This window comes from Callithrix jacchus, chromosome 6 (assembly GCF_049354715.1).
Source record: "Callithrix jacchus isolate 240 chromosome 6, calJac240_pri, whole genome shotgun sequence".
Lineage (NCBI taxonomy): Eukaryota > Metazoa > Chordata > Mammalia > Primates > Cebidae > Callithrix > Callithrix jacchus.
In genome coordinates this window covers 124317257-124334393 of record NC_133507.1, presented here as the reverse complement: position 1 = coordinate 124334393, position 17137 = coordinate 124317257, and the positions used below count along the sequence as shown (strand labels likewise).

The 17137-nt window shown below is 39.0% G+C and overlaps 1 protein-coding gene across 17 annotated transcripts in view; it reads right to left on the bottom strand.

Moving 5' to 3' along the window:
• NBEAL1 (neurobeachin like 1) overlaps window positions 1–17137 on the bottom strand; it is a 209242-nt gene that overhangs the window by 44088 nt on the left and 148017 nt on the right. For 15 of the 17 annotated variants that reach the window (XR_013519063.1, XR_013519064.1, XM_035305358.3 and 12 more), the window contains 3 exons: window positions 11757–11897; window positions 7285–7415; window positions 3810–3919 (listed from right to left, as the gene is read on the bottom strand). Coding sequence is in view for 14 of the 17 variants with exons in the window: in XM_035305358.3 (XP_035161249.3) it covers window positions 3810–3919; window positions 7285–7415; window positions 11757–11897 (382 nt within the window). In the remaining 3 variants the exon portion in view is untranslated. Of the gene's footprint in view, window positions 1–3809; window positions 3920–5203; window positions 5360–7284; window positions 7416–11756; window positions 11898–17137 lie in introns of those variants that run through there. The other 2 variants (XM_035305368.3, XR_013519065.1) reach the window with 2 other exon arrangements.

Sequence of the window (17137 nt, the reverse complement as noted above, 5' to 3'; positions counted from 1 at the left end):
CTCAGAGATTTTATTACCACCAGGCCTGCTTTACAAGAGCTTCTGAGAGAAGCATTACACATAGAAAGAAACAACCAGTATGAGCCTTTCTAAAAATATAACAAAAGCAAAAACCATCAACATAAAGAAGAATTTACATCAACGAATGGATAAAACAGCCAGATAACATCAAATGGCAGTAATCCTAAAATTAAATCGACGAAATCCCCCAATCAAAAGATACAGCCCAAACCCAACGGTATGCTACATCTAGACCCACTTCACATGCAAGGATACACAAAGACTCAAAACAAAGGGATGGAGAAAGATTTACCAACCAAATGGAGAGCAAAAATAAATAAATAAAAAGCAGGAGTTGCAATTCTTGTATCTGATAAAATAGATTTTAAAGCAACAAAGATATAGTGGTAAAAGGATCAATGCAACAACAAGAGCTAACGATCCTAACACCCAGATACATAGAGACTTAGACTCAATGAGACAGAAAACTAATAAGGATATCAAGAACTTGAACTCAGATCCGGAACAAGTAAACTTAATAAATATTTATAGAGCTCTCCACTTTAAATACACAAAATATACATTCTTGTCAATACCACATCACACCTACTCATAGGTTTAAATGAAATATTGATTGGCCATCATTAATACCCTTTTTTTTTTTAGAATAAAGCAACATTTCCATTCTCTCTCCCTCTTCTTCTTCCTCTTTCTTCCTCTCCTTTACTCTTTTTTTTTCTTTCCTTCTCTCAAAAAAAGAAAAAAATAAACCAACTTGCAGACCTCTAGATCCAGGTTGGCAATGTCTCTCTCATTGCCTGATTTCCTTCCTTCCCTTCTCTCCCTCCCTCCCTCTCTCCCTCCCTCCCTTCCTCCCTTCCTGCCTTCCTCCCTTCCTAAAATAAATAAATAAATAAAACAAATCATTTTACTACAAGGACACATGCACCCCAATGTTCATTGCAGCACTGTTTGCAATAGCAAAGACCTGGAACCAACCCAAATGCCCATCGATGATAGACTGGACAGGGAAAATGTGGCACATATACACAATGGAATACTATGCAGCCATCAAAAACGATGAGTTCGTGTCCTTTGAAGGGACATGGATGAACCTGGAAACCATCATTCTCAGCAAACTGACACAAGAACAGAAAATCAAACACCTCATATTCTCACTCATAGGTGGGTGTTGAACAATGAGAACACATGGACACAGGGAGGGGAGCATCACACACTGGGGTATGTTGAGGGGAAATAGGAGAGGGAAAGTGTGGGGTGGGGAGTTGGGGAGAGATAGCATGGGGAGAAATGCCAGATACAGGTGATGGGGAAGAAGGTAGCACATCACAGTGCCATGTGTGTACCTATGCAACAATCTTGCATGTTCCTCACTTGTACCCCAAAACCTAAAATGCAATTAAAAAAAAAACATTACAAAGTGGCAGAAAACCTGATGCTATGAAGAAAACCTGAAAGCTTCCACTTTTGGGGAGTAGTTAGCTTCCAGGTAAGACGTCTGACTACCCAGTTGGAGGAGATATCCTGAGATTACATGGAGAGGGAGAAAAGCTAGCATCCTACTGTTTCAATGCAGCCTTCAGATGACTCCAATCCCAGCTGCCATATGACTGCAACTCCATGAGAACCTCAAGGAAGAGCAGCAGAATTGCCCAGTTGAGACGAGCCAACCCACTGAACTGTAGGAGATGATGACAAAATGGCTATAATTTTTAAAAAATTATTTTATTTTAAGTTCTGGGATACATGTACAGAACATGCAGGTTTGTTACATAGGTATACATGTGTCATGGTGGCTTGCTGTACTCATCAACCTATCATCTACATTAGGTATTTCTCCTAATGGTATCCCTCCCCTAAAATGGCTATACTTTTAAACTGCTAAATTTTGGAACAGTTTGTTACTCAGTAATACACAACTGAAATATGTAATTCTAGTATCTTATTAATAGGCTTGTGAACACTGTAAGGATAGAAATGGAGTCCCTTATGCCAAAACCTAACAAAATTTAGTAGAGAGGCCATAAAGGAGGGGCTCTCATGCATACATGCCTACAATTAAGACTATTACAAAGGCGTTCTGAAAACCACAACCATACACAAAGAACACTTCTGCAAGGATGTCTGCCCAGCAACTGCCTGTTCAACCCTGGACTAATGCCATCCTTGTTATTAATTCTTGTGGTCAAGGATAATCGTTTTAAAACAACTTATGTAAGCTTCCTCATTTTACCTTTAGAAATCCTTGCCTTCCTGGGTATATCTCTGGCCCTTAATGGTTCACCAGGGCATAGGTATTATCAGAGAGCAATTCATCATTCATTCCCAAATAACCTCTTTTTTTTTTTTTTTTTTTTTTTTTAAAGAGACAGAGTCTTGTTATATTGCCCAGGCTGATCTCAAACTTCTGGGCTCAAGTGACCCTCTCACTTCAGCCTCCCAAGTAGCTGGGACTACAGGTGCACAACACCCACACCTGGCTAAACTCATTTTTACTTTATTTTTTCTAAATTCCTTATTCATGCACAGGGTTATTGCTTACAAATATTATATTTGAATTCTGCATTTTACAAATATATACTTATTTTATAAATACATAATGATAAAGATGTTTCCCAGTATTGGCTTAATTACTTTCAGAGTCTGCCAACATTTCAGTTTAGGTAGAGAATGAAGTGGGCTACTGTGGGGAAAAGCAGAGCCATCTCTATCATCTGCAAGATAACATCACAGTATCAACGTTTTTTTTTTGAGACACGAGTCTCACTCTTGTTACTCAGGCTGGAGTGCAATGGCCCGATCTCAGTTCACTGCAACCTCCGCCTCTGGGGTTCAAGTGATTCTCCTGCCTCAGCCTCCCAAACAGCTGGGATTACAGGCGCCCGCCACCATATCTGGCTAATTTTTTGTATTTTTAGTAGAGACGGGGTTTTACTATGTTGGTCAGACTAGTCTCGAACTCTTGATCTCAGTCGATCCACCTACCTCTGTCTCCCAAAGTGTTGGGATTATAAGTGTGAGCCACCAAGCCAGGCCCACAGTAACAATGTTAAACTAACCTTCACTAGTCCTTCAATTCCAAATTAGGAAATTTAACTAAAAACTAATACTTTTGTTTTTGAGATGGAGTCTCACTCTGCCTCCCAGGCTGGAGAGCAATGGTGTGATCTCAGCTTACTGCAACCTCTGCCTCCTAGGTTCAAGAGATTCTCCTACCTCAGTCTCCTGAGTCTGGGATTACAGGCGCCCACCACCACACCCAGTTAATTTTTATATTTTTAGTAAGACAGGGTTTCGCCATGTTGGCCAGGTTGGTCACAAATTACTGACCTCAGGTGATCCACCCACCTTGGCCTCCAAAAGTGCTGGGATTACAGGCGTGAGCCACTGTGCTTGGCTTAGCTGCCTTACTTTTATAAGTTTAGTGAAATCCTTCAGAGAAAACAAAAATGTACTCATCCTTGTTATATTTGAAATAAATGTGAAAACTGTAAAACACCAAACTACACCAGCTTGGTGACTGGTACACTTACATATACAGCAGACAGACATTTTACAGAGCTGAAATATTTAATATTTGCTATATATTCATGGCACTATACTATAGTCTCACTATATCCGAAGATTCATATCCTCAAAATAAATTACTATGTTGTACTTTCTAAAGTCAGCATATATAATAGATTACAAATTAAAGGAGAAAAATAATTAAGTCAGATTAACCCATCATCTGGAAAACACATCTTTATCTTATTATTCTGTCTAATAACTAAATGCAAAAGTCTTACCAAAGCTTTCCTATGTTTATAGATGAAATCTTCAGCTGACTTAGCCCATTTGGGGAGAATGACATCATTTACTAATTCTTTGGAAACTTGCAGACGACCCAAGTTAAATTCTAAGACATGTAAAAAGATAATGAATCAAATTATTTTAGATTATAATAAATGAAGTAACACAAACAAAAATGAGGGCATATTCCCAAGCAAAACATACTTTTTCTTTTAAAATTCTCATCTATTTGAGTACATATCAGTTAATTTAAACATAAATAACTAGTTATTACAAGGTAATAATAGTTATTACAAGGTGAATTAGAGTAAGAATTAAGTTGTTTCTTAAGAAATTTGGGGCAAACTGTAGCTACAACCCTCATCCTAATCTGACCAGAATGAAAATTTAAGTTTTCTTCTTACACTTAAAATAATGAGAGGGACACACTCCTTCTAATAGTAAATTTACAAAGCACAGCTCCTTAAAGCTTTTTGGTACACCTCGTACCTTAAACTCATTTACTGGAAGAGTTTTATTTGTCTTACAGAAGAATAGTATATTTACAAACCACTATTCTAAACAGATACTTATATAATAAAGATTTGCTCTATAGTTAGAACATGGTATTTTGATAAAATTTCCCCAAACGTGAGATTTTTTTGTTTATACAACACGGCAGGGGAGAAAGGGGCACTGTTAACACAAGACACTTTCAAGAAAGAAGGCCTTGGGCTGGGCATGGTGGCTCATGCCTGTAATCCCAGCACTTTGGGAGACCGAGGCAGGTGGATCGCCTGAGGTTGGGAGTCCAGGACCAGCCTGACCACATGGAGAAACGCCATCTCTACTAAAAATACAAAATTAGCCAGGTATGGTGGTGCATGCCTGTAATCCAAGCTACTTGGGAGGCTGAGGCAGGAGAATCGCTTGAACCCAAGAAGCGGAGGTTGCAGTGAGCTGAGATCGTGCTATTGAACTCCAGCCTGGGGAACAAGAGACTCTGTCTCAAAAAAAAAAAAAAGGCAGCCTTAAAATACCAGTGTATCACAAATTGGAGAGAAGTTTAAATGTACCTGAGGTTGGGAGTTTAAGACCAGCCTGACCAACATGGAGAAACCCCATCTCTACTAAAAACATGAAATTAGCTGGGTATGGTGGTACATGACTGTAATCCTAGTTACTCAGGAGGCCAAGGCAGGAGAATCACTTGAACCTGGGAGGCGGAGGTTGCGGTGAGCCAAGATCATGTCACTGCACTCCAGTCTGGGGAACAAGAGTGAGACTCTGTCTCAAAAAAAAAAAAAAAAAAAAGAAGGCCTTAAAATATCAGTGTGCTGCCTTAAAATACCAGTGTATCAGAAGCTGGAGAGTTTAAATGCCATGACAGGATGCACAGGGTCTTTGGTTTTATGGTAAACTCACCACAGTGTGGCAGGTACTATTCATTGCCCACCTGATAGTCATTCCTCCTTTTCATTTCCTAGCAGAACCTTTATTTCATTCAACTGTCCATCTCTGCCCTATATTTCATGCCATGATCTAGTGGTTGGTATATGACCCAGTTCTGGAGAATGAGGAGAAGTTATGAGAAAGAGTTTCTCACTCTTAGGAAAGGACACATGGATTAGCAGTCTCACTTATATCTAAGATACTGTTGTAGAAATAAGATACTCACTTATTTCTAGATACTTTTAGGCTTATGATACCTAAAACTGTGTTGGGCATTTGTGATCATGAGAGGAACTAGCCAAAGCCAAAATATTCAGAATGGCAGAGTGAAGATACAGAAAAAAATGGCGCTGATGATGCTAAGTTCTCTGAAACTAGCATACCTCAGGATTTTTATTATGGGAAACACTAAAATCTCCTTGTTTGCACAATTTTGAGTTGGTTTTATTAAAATTTTTCCTAAAGGCATTCTGTTTTTTTTTCTTTATTATTCTTAAAAGCATTCTAACTGATTATTTGCTTTCTCCCAAACAGCTCATTTCAAAGAGGCAATGTATAGTTAGAAGTGAAGGCCATCAGGACAATGGTGCTAAAGACAGCAACTAGCTCTGATATAAATTGTTAAGAGTACCTTAAGTTCTCCATCCAAATGTAGTCTGCTCATCTCTCCTATTCTAGATACCTGCGTTAGGAGACTCCAGTCCAATGGCTGACTGAGAGTTTAGGATAAGACTCAGTCAACAAATTTACTTGATTTTTCTGAAAGTCAGCAATTCTGGCTGCCTTACTGTGATGCCCTGCCTCCAACAGCCTGTTCCAGAGCGCATGGTCAAAGTACATTAAGCCCTGGATATGTTCTCCTCAGTATGACAAATAATTGTACTGAATAAATGAAGGGGCCAACATTAACATTTCATGTTAGGGCCAGGAAAAAAAGTTGGTAATAACCCTTTAACCTGTGGAACCTCCCTAAAGAACACCGATAATAAAAATATTGCCAATTTCCTTATTTTAACTTAAAAGTAAATGTAAAAACTACCTCACAGAAAAAGGATTTGGACATTTTAAAAATGTATTAATATTTAACTCCACACTTCTCTACTTTAAAAACATAAATTTTCAATTATTATAGTAACTTATACCCTGTCATAATTTTTAATTTGCCTACTCTTATATGCTCTAAATCAGGAGTTACCAAACATTTCCTATAAAAAGTCAAAGAATACATATTTTTGGCTTTGTGAGTGATATCATATGTGTTACAACTACTCAAATCTGCCATTATGCTTACTTTGACAGCAACCTTCTATGATACAAAAATGAATTGGCTGGTGGGGTATGATGGCTCACACCTGTAATCCGAGCACTTTGGGAGGCCGAGGTGGAAGGATCACTTGAGCCCAGAAGTTGGAGACCAGTCTGCACAACAAAGTGAGACACCCCATCTCTATAGAAAAACTGCAGGCATGGTGGCGCACACCTGTAGTCTCAGCTACGCAGGAGGCTGAGCTGAGAGGATTCTTTGAGCCCGGGAGGTCAAGGCTCAAAGTTGTGATCACGGAACTGGATTCCAGCCTAAGCAAAAGAACAAGACCCGATCTCAAAAAAAAAAAACTGCTGGCTATGTTCCAATGAAATTGTATATATAAAAACATGAGTTTGCCCGTGGAGTTGGTTCATAGATCTGTAGTCAACTGATGCTTAGTCTGAATCCTCACTTTATCTAACTCAAACACTTTTAACCTAAGTGGTATATACAGCTGAAACAGCATATGGCCATTTTTGCTTCCCTAGTAAACACTGCAGTCTGATAAATTCTCTTACTGCTTCAAATCTGACTCAATTAACTTAGTTCCCTATAGCACTTTCCTGGAAGGTAAGATTTGTACTATTAGTTCAGCCCTGTCACTAAGTAATCCATAGACAGAATGAATCTTAAATAATCTACAGGATATTATAAAAATGTCCTAAAAAGCCTCCTAATTTTTGAGGCTCTTCCATTGATACTGCTGAGTCAAAGTTTGAATCCCTATTTCTTACGATTTTGATTTTCCAAAAACTCTGGAAAATAGAAGAATTCAGGAATAAGTTCTTTCACATCATATGTATTATCCATGAGAGCTTGCCAGGTAGCAGGAATAGAATGGAATTGTCGATCTGCACAGTCAAACCTGCATGTAGAAATTAAAAGAGAATGTAAATATTGAATGAAATCAACAAGAAGGCATGAAACAAAGCCTTTTAAACTCACTTCAGGGTTCCTAATGATTAGCGGTACTGTTTTCTGAATTTTCCTCTTTAATGCCTACACATACAATTTACTCTCCTTATTATGATAATATCTTTATATTTTGTTGTCAGAAACTAAAAACTCTAATTTTAATCACCAGTAGCACCTTAGCTGAAGTAGCTGAAAACCAAACCACACTAGATAAAAATTTCAAACAAATTAAATATAATCTTAAAGTCTTTTAAAAGTAGCATTTTTGTAAATTAAAATTTATTATAGAAAGTGAATAGTTTCAATATCTGAAAATCACAGAGTATAAATATGATTATAAACATTATAATGTAAATATACTTGGTTAATACATCTATAGGAATGCTGCTGATTTAATCACTGATATATAAATATCTTTACAAACTCATCTGCTTAAAACCAGAGGATGAGTTAGGGAAATAGCTCTGTGACTAAAGCTTTTATGTTTTACTTGCATAATCTATTGTCTTATTTGAATTTTATTTAATTTTTAATTAATTTTATTTATTTACTTAGAGATGAAGGTCTCACTATATTGCCCAGGCTGGAGTGCAGTGACTATTCACAGGCACCATCATAACGTGCTGCAGTGTCAAACTGCTGGCCTCGAGTGATTCTCTCACCTCGGCCTCCCAAGTAGCTGAGACTAAGAAGCCCATGCCATAGCTCCTGGCTTAATTTTCTTTATTTAAATTTAATAATGGGCACGGCATCTACAGTAGCTGAATGAAGCTCAAGTGGACATGCTGCAATTGTATTATGCTTTCTCTAATCACAAACAGTATAAATCCCTTCTATTATTTCATTTGATATTGTTTTCCTGGATTTATTAAGTATATAATGACCTTGTCAGAAACTAAAAACTCTAGTATAAGGTAAAGCCCCCATGCTACAAGGAAAAAAAGTGACATTAATGACTAACTCGACTCTTGTGTTTTATACCTATTTAATCTTGGTTTGAAGCAGAGCTGATCTTAGCAGAATTTTGAATTTAATTATAGACATTAGAGCACCTAAAACATTGTAGCATATTCAAGAAGAGGTATAGTTTTAATTGAGATAAAATTAATGTATCTAAATTATTCATTTTAAGTGGACAATTGAAGGGTTTAATTCAGTATATTCATAGTTGTGCAACTATCATCACAATGAATTTTACAACATTCTCACAACTCCAAGAAGAAATGCTGTACCTATTAGCAGCCACTGCCCATTCACCCTACTCCCACCCCTGGAGACCGCTAATGTACCTTCTATCTCTAGGCCTATTTTTATTTCATTTTACCTGTTTTGACAGTCTATTTTGGACATTTCATGTAAATCATGCAATATGTGGCCTTCTGTTTCTGGCTTATTTCATTTGGCATAATATTTTCAAGGCTCATCCATATTATAGCATGTATCAATATTTCATTCCTTGAATTCATTCATGGGCAAATAATATTCCATTGGGTGGATATATCACATTTATTTATTCATTTATCAGTAAATGGACACTGGTTTGTTTCTACTTTTTGGTTATAAATTATGCTGGTATGGCCGGGTGTGGTGACAGACGCCTATAATCCCAATACTTTGGGAGGCTGAGGCAGGCGGATCACTTGAGATCAAGAGTTCGAGACCAGCCTGGGCAATATGGCAAAACCCTTTCTCTACCAAAAATACAAAAAAATTACGTGGGTGTGGTGGCACACACCCATAGTCCCAGCTACTCTGGAGACTGTGGCAAGAGAATTGTTTGAGCCTGGGAGACGGAGGTTGCAGTGAGCTGCAACTGAGCTGAGACTGAGCCACTGCACTCCAGCATGGGTGACAGAGTGAGACTCTGTCTCAAAGAAAAAAAGCTGGTGTGAACATTTGTGTACAAGTTTTCGTATGAATATATGTATTCAATTATCTTACGTATATATCTAGAAGTGGATTTGCTAGATTATACGGCAATTCTATATTTGACCTTTTTTTTTTGAGACATAGTCTTGCTCTGTTGCCCAGGCTGGAATGCAGTGATATGATCTTGGCTCATTGAAACCTCTGCCTCCTGGGTTCAGGCAATTCTCCTGCCTCAGCTTCCAGAGTAGCTAGGATTACCAGCACCTGCCACCATGCCTGGCTAATTTTTGAATCTTTAGTAGAGACCATGTTTGCCAGACTGGTCTCGAACCCCTGACCTCAAGTGATCCACCTGCCTCAGCCTCCCAATGTGCTGGGATTACAGGCATAAGCCACCACACCCGGCCCTCTATATTTAACCTTTCAGGAACTGCCAGACTATTTTCCGCAAAAGCTGCACCATTTTACATTCTCATCAGCAGTATTTATAAGGGTTCCAATTTCTCCGCATGCTTATCAACACTAATTATTATTTGTCTTTTTTATTATAGCTATCACAGTGGGTGTGAGATGGCATCTCACTGTGGTTTTTGTGAGCATCTTTTCATGTGTTTATTGAACATCTGCATATGTCCTCTGAAGAAATGTTTATTCAGATCCTTTGTCTATTTTTTAATTGGGTTGTCTTTTTATTATTTAGCTGTAAGAGTTCTTCCCTCTCTCTTTTTTTTTATTAAATGGAGATGGGCATCTCACTATGTTGCCCAGGCTGGACTTGAACTCCTGGGCTCAAGCAATCCTTGTGCCTCAGCTTCCTGAGTAGTGGAAGTTACAGGTGTGTGCCACCTCACCTTGAGTGTAATGGTTCTTTATATATTCTAGGTACAAATCTAAGTCTCTTATCAGATATAGTTTTCATTTCTTTTTTTATTTGTTTTCAGACAGAGCTTTGCTGTGTCACCCAGGCTGGAGTACAGTGGTGCAATCATGGCTCCCTATCGCCTCAACCTCCTGGGTTCAATCTATCTTCCCACCTCAGCTTCCTGAGTAGCTGGGACTATGATGAGCACCATCACACCCGACTAATTTTTCTGTTTTTTGTAGAGATGGGGTTTTGCCATGTTGCCCAGGCTGATCTCAAACTCATGGGCTCAAGTGATCCACCTGACCTGGCTTCCCAAAGTGTTGGGAATTAAAGGTGTAAACCACCACGTCTAGCCAGTTTTTACTTTCTTGATGATGACCTTTGAAGTATTATAAAATCAATTTTTGAAGCTCTGTAAAAAATCATTTAGCCATGAAATTATTATAAGGTGAAAAGACCTAGCTATACTTTGTTGCATTTTTTTTTTTTTTTGAGACAGTCTCACTCCTTCACCCAGGCTGGAGTGCAGTGGCACAATCTCGGCTCACTGCAACCTCCGCCTCCCAGGTTCAAGCAATTCTCATGCCTCAGTCTCCTGGGTAGCTGGGACTACAGGTGTGTACCACCATGCCCACCTAATTTTTTTGTATTTTTAGTAGAGACAGGGTTTCACCACGTTGGCCTGGTTGATCTCGAGCTCCTGATCTCAGGTGATCCACTCACCTTGGCCTCTCAAAGTGCTGGGATTAGAGGCATGAGCTGCCGCACCTGGCCTACTTTATTGCATCTTACGGGGAGAAAAGTATCTGTTATTATGGTACATGTCACATCTGGGGATGTTTAGTGACCGTAGGGCCGGAGTCTCTTCTTGAAAGCCAAGGCTTATTGTACATAGACAGAAATAAGGAACCCAGGCTAACTGTGAGAACAGAATAGGCAATATTCACATAGCTCAGGATTGGGTAGGAAAGGCAAAATGGTTGCTACAGAAGGAGACAAAACATGTATAAATAGGGAGCTTTGTGGAAGATTTATTGAGGAACAGAAAATTCATGGAAAAGCTGGTTTCCTTAGGATTATTAGGCAAATGTATAACATAGGTAAGTTATAATACCCACAGTGTAAATGCAACATTATCACAGACTTGTTTGAGCTGCTGCAATAATGTAAGAGTCTCTTATTGCTACTCCTTCTACTCCTCTTCATACACACTTTTAAGACTACATAGGCATAGGCATTGGCTCACTTTGACTCTCCGATGATGGCTTAGATTTAGCTCTAAATCAGATCTAGTTATAAATCTCTGCTAGATTCCTCAAAACAGTAAGAATCACAAAGGTACACTGGATAACACTAAAAAAGGAATTTTCCTTAAGTCACCTGTGTGAGTCAATTTGAGTGACTTATTCTCAAACTAGTTTATCTATTTTTAGCTGAACTGAAATTGAATACAGGAGAATAAAAAAAGAAATCTTACATAGTACATGATGTGAAGGCAAACAGTTTCCAACAGTAACATAAAGTCATAAAAAAATAGCTTATTTACTTGAAACATACCTTCCACTCTGAAGTTGGATGTGGAGGGTGGTGAATGGTTCTACACGAATGAGATAGTGCATGACCCCCGCAGAATTTGAATAGTGAGTACCATAATGAAACTTATCAATAGTTCCCATAGGATCCTCAAAATTTTCATATCTGTAGGGAAAAAATCCTAAAGTTTTATAACCACAATAACAGAATACATAGGGGGCATAAGTTTGTATTTTATTTCTGAAAACAGTTTTTTAAAAGTCCATCCTTTTTCATATGCCTCATTATCAAACTCTGTACTTATATCATCATTATACCATACTAGCAAATGAAAAAAGTTTTATTTGTTAATACTTCTTTTCTGAACAATGAAATATCACAAACAATTCTGGAATAGTTTCGTATTATGCAATAATAATACACGTTCATTGTAGAAAAATCAGAAGATAATTAAAACAGAAGACACTTAAAGTCAACCTACAATTTCACATCCCAGAGATAATTAACACTAATTTTTTGGTGAATATCTATCTATCCTAATGTATAAATTAATATACAAACTTTTTTACATAAAAATGCTATATAATAAAAAGTTATATAATTCATAACTTATATTTTGCATTTTCTATGGACATCAAGTTATTGAGTAGTCTATTTTTAACATGCATATAATATTGTATAGATGTACTACAATTTAACTATTTATTTACCTTTTAGACACTAAGACTGTTTCCCTTTTTTTTTTCTAGTATAAAGCACTGTGATAACTAAACATCCTTTTGTGGCCAAGGTAACAGAAAAAAAAATGGAGAACTAGTCAAGAATTATGGAAATTAATGCCTAGAAATTTAAAGGCAAAAGAAAAAAAGAGATGGTAGATAGTAAAAAGGCCTAAACCAGATTATTAGCAAAAGATACATAGTGATTCTTCAAGCTCTATCATTGATATAAGCATAATTAGTCTGAATGGTGACATCTGAAATGAAAGATTTTATAGGTCATAAACACTGAATTTCAAAAACCAAAATAGTAATTGGTTCATTAAGCTGGGGCCAATTTCTTTTTATATACTAATCATTAATATTCAGGGGAATAAAAAAGTTTTCAGGTCAAAGTTATTTGTATGTATGCAAAAATATACTACTAAAATTTAAAACAACTTGCATCTTTATCAATATAATAAGTTATGTATTTCCTGTAGAACACTGTTTTAAAAAATCACAAAACCTTCTTTTGGTTACTATCAGAAAAAAAAGTATGATTAATGGTAGTGACAAAATACATATATACACAGCCAAGTTCCACTGGTAAATCAAATTAAATCAAATATTAAACATTGCAAAAAGTCCTAGGGAAGATCTGTAAAGAAAAAGTAGGGGGGGAGGACTCAAGATGGCGCTGTGAGAACAACCCAGGATTGGAGCTCTTCTCGTTGAATCTGCAAACGGTGAGTCAGAGCGGATTTCCAGACTGATCTTTGTTGCCCACAGAATGGGGAAACTCCCAAGTATAAAAAAGACACGGGACGCCAGGCAGTAGGTCTGCCTGGCGAAGCCGGCAGCCAGGGCGGCGGCGGCCGGCCCTACCCAGCAATCCCCGCAGGGCGCGCTTGTCCGGGTGCCCTGTTGAACCGGCAACCTGAGACTTGAGAGGGCTGGACTTGAGACTGAACGAGACTTGGACAATAGGCCAGCCCAGGGGATTGCAGAGATTGGGATACCCAGTGGGACAAACAAAACCGCGATTTCAAACTATCCCGAGCAGACTGTCCGAGACGCTCTGTGGGGGAGGGGCGTCCACCACTACCGAGGCAACCCGCCCCAACTGAGATACACACCCACTGCTGACGCAGCCAGCCGTTGCCGAGGCAACCCGCCCCAACTGAGATACACGCCCACTGCTGACGCAGCCAGCCGTTGCCGAGGCAACCCGTCCCTACTGAGATACACGCCCAATGCTGACGCAGACTGCCGTTGCTGACGCAACACACTACAACGAAGAGACTCCGCCGCAGGGCGTGGCGGAGACCACAGCAGAGCCGGCAGGAACAGCGCGAATCACATAACAGCAGGGCGGAGCCTCGGCAGCCAAACAGTGGCTAGTCTGCCTTCGAGCTGGGCAGGACACCTGATCGGACATCCAAAAATAAAGACCAAACCCCTCAACACAGAGCATTTGAGAAAAAAAAAAAAAGGGTTTTTTAATGAGCTCTGTTGCAGCAGAATCAAACATAGCAGACTAACAGCCCTGAATGAACAACAGAGTGCACAGCTCAGCAATTAAACCCCTATAAAGTACAAACTGTCTCCTCAAGCAGCTCCCTGACCCCTCTATATCCAAAAGACTGACATTAGGCAGGCATCATCCTGGGACAAAGAGAGCAGAAAAAGAAACTGGTAGCATCCCTCGCTGTGCCACAGCTACTAGAGGTGAACCCCAGACAAGCAGGGTCTGGAGCGGACCTCAGCAGTCGTACAGCGAAGGGGCTAGACTGGTAGACGGAAAACCAAGCAACAGAAATACTTCATCATCAACATTCTGGGTGTCCACTCAGAGACCCAAACGAAAAGTCAGCAACTACGCAGACGACCAGCGGACAAATCCACAAAGATGGGAAGAAACCAGCGCAAAAAGGAGGAAAACACCCGAAACCAGAACACCTCGCCTCCTAGAAAGGACCAAAACTCCTCACCAGCAAGGGAGCAAAGCTGGACGGAGAATGACTGTGACGAAATGACAGAATTAGACTTCAGAAGATGGATAATGAGAAACTTTGGTGAGCTAAAAGATCATGTATTAAATCAATGCAAAGAAACTAAGAACCTTGAAAAAAAATTTGAAAAAACATTCGAGGAAATGATAACAAGAATGGATACCTTAGAGAGGAATATGAATGAATTAAAGGAGCTGAAAAACACAATACGAGAACTTCGCGAAGCAAACGCAAGTTTCAATAGCCGAATTGACCAAGCAGAAGAAAGAATATCTGAAGTCGAAGACCAACTCAATGAAATAAAACGAGAAACCAAGATCAGAGAAAAAAGCGCAAAAAGGAATGAACAAAGTCTCCAAGAAATGTGGGACTATGTGAAAAGACCTAACCTACGTTTGATAGGTGTACCAGAAGGGGACGAAGAGAATGAATCCCAGCTGGAAAATACTCTTCAGGACATCATCCAGGAAAATTTCCCCCACCTAGCAAGACAAGCCAACACTCAATTGCAGGAAATACAGAGAACACCACAAAGATATTCCGCAAGAAGAGCAACCCCAAGGCACATAATCGTCAGATTCAACAGGGTTGAAATAAAGGAGAGAATACTAAGGGCAGCCAGAGAGAAAGGTCGGGTCACCCACAAAGGGAAGCCCATCAGACTCACAGCAGATCTCTCGGCAGAAGCACTAAAAGCCAGAAGAGAGTGGGGGCCAATATTCAACATTCTTAAAGAAAAGAACTTTCAACCCAGAATTTCATATCCAGCCAAACTGAGCTTCAGAAGTGAAGGAAGAATAAAATACTTTGTGAACAAGCAAGTACTCAGAGATTTTGTCACCACCAGGCCTGCTTTACAAGAGCTCCTAAAAGAGGCACTACACATAGAAAGGATCAATCAGTACCAGCCATTCCAAAATCACACTGAATGCTAAAGAGCTTCAACATAATGAAGAATCTACAACAACTAACAGGCAAAACAGCCACTTAGCATCAAAATGGCAGTATCAAATTCACACATAACAATATTAACCCTAAATGTAAATGGACTAAATGCACCAATCAAAGACACAGACTGGCAAATTGGATAAAAATCCAAAACCCATCAGTGTGCTGTATCCAGGAAACACATCTCACATGCAAGGATACACAAAGGCTCAAAATAAAGGGATGGAGGAAGATTTACCAAGCTAATGGAAAGCAAAAAAAAGCAGGAGTTGCAATTCTCATCTCTGATAAAATAGACTTTAAAGCAACAAAGATCAAAAGAGACAAAGAAGGCCATTACATAATGGTAAAAGGATCAATACAACAAGAAGAGCTAACGATCCTAAACATATATGGACCCAACGCAGGAGCACCCAGATACATAAGGCAAGTTCTTAATGACTTACAAAAGGACTTAGACTCCCACACAATAATAGTGGGAGACTTTAACACTCCACTGTCAATACTAGACAGATCAACCAGACAGAAAATCAACAAGGATATCCAGGGCTTGAACTCGGACCTGGAGCAAGCAAACCTGATAGACATTTACAGAACTCTCCACCCCAAATCCACAGAATACACATTCTTCTCAGCACCACATCACACCTACTCTAAAATTAACCACATAATTGGAAGTAAAGCACTGCTCAACAAATGCAAAACAACTGAAATCATAACAAACAGCCTCTCAGACCATAGTGCAATCAAGTTAGAACTCAGAATTCAGAAACCAACCCAGAACCGCACAGCTTCATGGAAACTGAACAACTGGCTCTTGAATGTTGACTGGGTAAACAACGAAATGAAGGCAGAAATAAAGAAGTTCTACGAAGACACAATGTGCCAGAACCTCTGGGACACATTTAAAGCAGTCTCTAGAGGAAAGTATATAGCAATAAGTGCCCATATGAGGAGAATGGAGAGATCCAAAATTGACACCCTATCGTCAAAATTGAAAGAGCTAGAGGAGCAAGATCAAAAAAACTCAAAACCCAGCAGAAGACAAGAAATTACTAAGATCAGAGCTGAGCTGAAGGAGATTGAGACACGAAAAACCCTTCAAAAAATCAATAAATCCAAGAGCTGGTTTTTTGAAAAGATCAACAAAATAGACCACTAGCCAGATTGATTAAAAAAAAGAGAGAGAACAACCAAATAGATGCAATAAAAAATGATAAAGGGGAAATCACCACAGATTCCACAGAAATTCAAACCATCATCAGAGAATATTACAAACAACTCTATGCACATAAACTAGTAAACCTGGAAGAAATGGATAAATTCCTGGACTCCTGTGTCCTCCCAAGCCTAAACCAGGAGGAAGCTGAAACTATGAATAGACCAATAACAAGGTCTGAAGTCGAGGCAGCAATTAAGAGCCTACCTCACAAAAAAAGCCCAGGTCCAGACGGGTTCACAGCCGAATTCTACCAGACACACAAGGAGGAGCTGGTACCATTCCTTCTAAAACTATTTCAAACAATCCAAAAAGAGGGAATCCTTCCCAAATCATTTTATGAGACCAACATCATCCTGATACCAAAACCCGGCAGAGACCCAACGAGAAAAGAAAACTTCAGGCCAATATCCATGATGAACATAGATGCAAAAATCTTCAATAAAATATTGGCAAGCCGATTGCAACAGCAAATCAAAAAACTTATTCATCATGATCAAGTAGGATTCATCCCGGGGATGCAAG